General features: G+C 32.2%; 1 protein-coding gene across 1 annotated transcript; it reads right to left on the minus strand.

Annotated features, from left to right (window-relative positions):
• Window positions 1-362: 362 nt before the first annotated feature.
• LOC130445242 (collagen alpha-2(I) chain-like) lies at window positions 363-4,125 on the minus strand. Its single transcript, XM_056780796.1, has 2 exons — window positions 4,092-4,125; window positions 363-851 (listed from the first exon to the last, which is right to left on the minus strand). Exons 1-2 carry the CDS (start codon window positions 4,101-4,103, stop codon window positions 363-365), a joined length of 501 nt encoding a protein of 166 aa, XP_056636774.1. The 5' UTR covers window positions 4,104-4,125.
• Between the last annotated feature and the right edge of the window lie 1,439 nt (window positions 4,126-5,564).

A 5,564-nucleotide genomic window follows, 5' to 3' on the forward strand; every position in this document is an offset into this window, starting at 1 on the left:
TCCATAAAAGGAAAGAACATAAATTGTATAAAGAGTACATCTAACCTCGCATATTGCGTTAGTGCAAACATCAAAAAAGAAAACATCCTTCCAAAAATCTAGTGGAGACATCAAGTAAAGCATCATAGAATCTGGTTAATTATCATCGCACAAAATAATAAAGCTTCATATAAGAACCAAAAGGAAAGACGAAAATGCGGCTTGATGTACCGGAAGAAATCCCCAATACTTTTTTATCAAATACAATTTGGTTAAATGAATCGAGATCAGTAATTTTTAATTTAATTTATTGCAATAAATATATATATTCAAAGCACTAGTAGTTCGATATAAAGAAGTACGTTACAAATATTAATAAAATATCAGTGTCCGATCAAGCCAAGTCCCAAACCAGGTCTAGCAAGACCTAAACCTAAAGCTGGTGCTCCCAAATATCCAATTCCATTGGGTCCAGTTGGTCCAACAGCTCCGACTCCAGTAACAATTCCAGCAGGTCCGGCGGCTCCAGCACCAGTTACAACACCAGAAGGTCCTGCAGCGCCTACACCGGTTACGATTCCAGATGGTCCGAGTCCAGCGAGACCCAAGCCTAAAGCTGGTGCTCCCAAATATCCAATTCCATTAGGTCCAGTTGGTCCAACAGCTCCAGCTCCGGTAACAATTCCAGCAGGCCCAGCGGCTCCAGAACCAGTTACAACACCAGAAGGTCCTGCAGCGCCTGCACCAGTTACGATTCCAGATGGTCCAATAGGACTAAGAGCTAGTGGATTAATTAGACCAACTCCGCCATAACCTAAACCTATAGCTGAGGCATGAGCGGAGACAGCGAAGGCCAATAAAGCAAAAGTAACCTGAAACAATGAATGAATAATAGTTATCATTTTGGGTTGGGAGTTTTGACAGATGTTACTTTAGAATTTAATAAGCTATATATCGGAGCGGCAGTTAACAAAGTTTGATATTAAAACGGAATAGGTTAAACTTGATATTTATTACAATTTGTGTCCCTTAATAATAAACAAATGTGTTTGTTGCGAGTGAGGTTTATCATCTACACCTAAACTAAATCAAACTCACTTGAAAGAGCAATGAAAAACTAGTGAAACTAATCAAACTAAGTATTCACCTTACCAGATGAACAGTTAGGTTAGGTTAGGCTAGGATAGGATAGGATAGGATAGGATAGGTTAGGTTAAGTTAGGTTAGGTTAGGTTGGGTTAGGTTAGGTTAGGTTAGGCGAGTTATAAAGCTTCGAATTTGAGCTTTTTGAAAGGAATTCGATATTTCAAAGGGTCTACGATCTCCAGCAAATTCTGCACATGGGGGTTAAATGATATGGAGATTTCAGAAAAGTTCTCAGTTTTCAGAAAAAGAAATTCGGGAAAATCCATGAAAATTGAATTTTCGGGAAAACTACATGTCCGATTCAAAAACTGATATGTTTTTTGAGAATTTCCGGCGACACCATTTTTCATATATTTTCGATATTTTGGAACAAAACCGAGGATTTTTCGGAATATTGTTGTCATCCCTGTGTATAAAATTGAATAAATTCAATACTATGATAGATATGGATGACTTTATGGCATCAATCGATTGAGAAAACCTTCAAGTTACTCAACAGTCTCATTGCAATTCTTCATTTCCATATATACGCGTATTATACAGGGTGAAAGTTGAGGTAAACTTTTTTCTTAAAAAAATCCACATAAAAATTCATATTATCCACAGATTACAAACTGAAACGTTGTAATGTAGAACAATCAAAAGAAGTATTATCATAGAAAAAATAAATTTTTTTTCTCATGGTTATACAAGGCCAGTTATAAAGCTTTGAAATTGAGCTTTTGGAACGGAATTCGACATTGCAAAGGGTACCCCGTAGAATGAAAATGGAATGGACTTTTGACTCCGTTTTTCACCAAATTGTGCACATGGGGGCTGAATGATATTGGGATCCTAGGAAAGTACGCAGTTTTCAGAAAAAAAAAAAGAAATTATGACGATGGAAATATTCGGGAAAATTCATGAAAATTGGATTTTCGGGACAACTACATTTTCGATTGAGAAACTGATATGTTTTCTAGAATCTCCGACAGCGAATACATGTTATCTGATTATTTTCGACATACTTTTAACTCGAGCCTATATTTTCAATATTTTGGAACAAAATCGAGAAATTTTCGGAATATTGTTGTCGTCCCTGTGTATAAAATTTAATAAATTCAATACTATGTGACATATGGATGTCATTATGGCATTAATCTATTAAGAAAACTTCCAAGTTACTCAATAGTCCCATTGCCATTCTTCATTCCCATACATACGCATATTATACAGGGTTACATTTGAGACAAATTTTTTTTGTCTTCGGTTTCAACCAAATTTTGCACATGGCGGTTAAATAATATGGGGATTTCATGAAAGTTGTCAATTTTTGGGAAATAAAATGATAGCGAGGAGAAAATTCGGGAAAATCCATGAAAATTGGTCTTTCGGGAAAACCACAAGTCCGATTCAAAAATGTATATGTTCTTAAGAATCTCCGGCGACGAATACGTGATATCTAATTATTTTCAACATACTTTCAATACGAGCCCATGTTTTCAATAATTTGGCACAAAACCGAGAAATTTTAGGAATATTCTTGTCATACCAGTGTATTGAATATTGAATAAATTCAATACTTAGGTTAGGGTTCATAGCGGGCTCTAATTTCAGTATATTGATTTGTTATTTCTGGAACCTTTATAATTAAAGAATATCACCAAAAAAGCAAATATTTGGAAGTCATAATCTATTTGAACTGATATCTAATCATCTTAATTATATTTTACAAAGAGTTCATATCGATCGGGAAATTCTTTTCTTAAACAGAGCTACCTCAAGTGTTATTTGCATTAAAGAAATTTTTGGAATCGAGTCAATATAGTAGTGTGGAATGAAAATTATTTTGTTTATACGATACTTGTTAATCATTGGTTGTATATGCCAGAGGGAAACGAAGATCTCTTCGATTTCATCGTGAAGGAGCAAGGAAGTCAAGATAATTTAACTATAATAACCTATCAGGGTTAATTACAATAAAATTATAAGTGTCTTGAGGAAGATCAATTCTACTAATCTTAAAACGTTGGCAGCTATGCAGTATGAGGTAATCCCGTGGGTGAAAAGTTTTGTTTTGTTTAAATTCATTCGATTTTGCAATACTTTGAATATACCATAAATTTTTTCACCGATTTTTTATTTTTTACCGTAAAAAAATGCCTGTTGAAGGGTGTTTTAATGGCCGTCATTAAGAATTACTTAATCACTAGAAATAAGAATTTTTTGGATGCCTGAATTGCAAAAATATACTTAATCTTATTTAAAAACATATGGGCGTAGTTTTGAAAAAAGCAACCAAATATACGGGAAAATTGCAAAAGAATTTTTACATTTACCAAATGTAGATTTCTCAAAAAAGTTGGTTGTTCTTTTTGTATAACTACATTCATATAATCCATTTTTCAATATAATGAATAAGAAAAAAATTATATAGATGGTGAAATTTATCTTTAGAAATGAGTTTCCAGAGAAAAATTTAAAAAAAATCTGTAACGGGTGGCCCAAATACAAAGTAGATCTGTTTGAAAAGGTGACAAGAAAGTTTAGAATTGTTTTTAGATAGCCAGACCGATAAAAAATAAATTGAAAAAGCACTAACAGGTGTCGTAGGGTCGTCGATGATCACAATTTGACGAAAACTATTCCTTCTGTCAACGTGTTGAGACTTAAACCAACGTCTCGATATTTTTTAAAAATTAATACATTGAGATTATAGGTATCGTAGTATAATAGTGATATTTTTTTTGTCTTGTAAATTTTCCGCGAATAAAGACCTATTAGCATCATTATCATTGAATCTGAATTATTATTATTAAGCTGGTCACATCTAGAATCCCGTAGCTCAAATTTTGGAAATATGAAGTTACACTAATGGGTTTAATTACCAAATAACAGATTTTTTGAGAGATTTTAGTATATTTCAAAATTAAAAGCTCTCTAACAACTGAAGTATCATTAAAACAATAAAAAAAAACACATCTTACCAAGAATTTCATTTTGTCTGAGATATTCGCTGGATGTTTTACCAGAACTAGGAAGAAACTGATACTTTGTAAAGTATTTTCCTCTGTATATATACTCAAAAATACTGAACGGCCTCCGAGTATGTTATAAATTATTATCCAACTTAGTCTTATCTGCAAAACTAATAATCTTGCATCATACTTTTAAGAATAATATCGTATTTGATTTCTGATGTAAATTTAGTCTTTTCCTAGCTCGGTAAGTGAAAGGTCAAATCGTCTAAGAAATATGGAAAATATCGGAGTGATAAGAATTCTTTTGGTATCAACTAGTCTAATCTACAAGTTTAAAAACGTCATTCGATTCGGAATCACCTCTAGAAAAATGTTTTTGAAGGATTTTGGTGCAGGTAAAAAATTGTAATTGTTTTTAACAAAAGTTTTTGGATAATAACTGGAAAAATATTAATATCTAAAAAATTTTGAATGAAGCTCGTTACAGTGGAGGAAATTTTGGATAAACATGTCCAACTCCTGGAACTCTATATTCATTATTTATAATTTTAATTTAACGTTGAAAAATGGGCTTCGCGTGGCTGTTATGGTATCTAATGCTTAATGATACGGCAAAAACATTTGAAGCCGCTAATTTTTTCAATACTATCCAAAAAATATATAAAGGCCTCAAAGCCATTGAGGTTTCATTTAGGAGATATTTATGATTCCTTGTGTTTTGTTTTTGTGTTCAGTAGTTATTTCGTACAAAATATTAAACTGTATTAATCCAATAAGCAAGCTGTTGCAAACAAAAGATTACGACTTAACATCTGCACTTGAAATTTTACAGAGCTGCAAAAAATTCTTTAGAGATCTAAGATCGGAAGAGTCCTTTAATGAAACTGTTGTTGATGCTAAAGAACTAACTGATGAAATTGACATTGATTCTAATTTTATTCAACAATACCACGATACTGAGTAAGAAGAAAGAAAACCAACTTTTCATACGAAGCGCGAGATGAAAAAATCCCAATGAAAAGTTTAAAATAGACTTTTTGATTTTACATTTGATCAAGCACTGATTGCACTGGATACTAAATTTGAACAACTTAACCTTTCATTACTCGTAGCGATTTTTTGGGATAGAACAATCGCGCACGGTTCAGAGGACCGGGATCCTAAATATGGATCAATATTGATTTTTTGTGTTTTCTTTTTAACATAATGTTACATTATTTAATTGATTCGTGATAATATTTTGTTTCAATATGAATTTAAATCATAATTATGTTACAATAATTGAAACGCCACTATTTTTTGCATACACTCATGTAAATACAAAAAACTGGGAAATATTATCAAATTTGTGTATTAGTAACTCAAAAAGAACTTTCAATATTAAATCTAAAACAAAAAAAAAGAAAATAATTATAAGAAACTATAACACGAACGTTTAGCATACATTTTCATAACATGAATTACACAATGCTGTAACAT

Source organism: Diorhabda sublineata, chromosome 6 (assembly GCF_026230105.1).
Source record: "Diorhabda sublineata isolate icDioSubl1.1 chromosome 6, icDioSubl1.1, whole genome shotgun sequence".
Classification (NCBI taxonomy): domain Eukaryota; kingdom Metazoa; phylum Arthropoda; class Insecta; order Coleoptera; family Chrysomelidae; genus Diorhabda; species Diorhabda sublineata.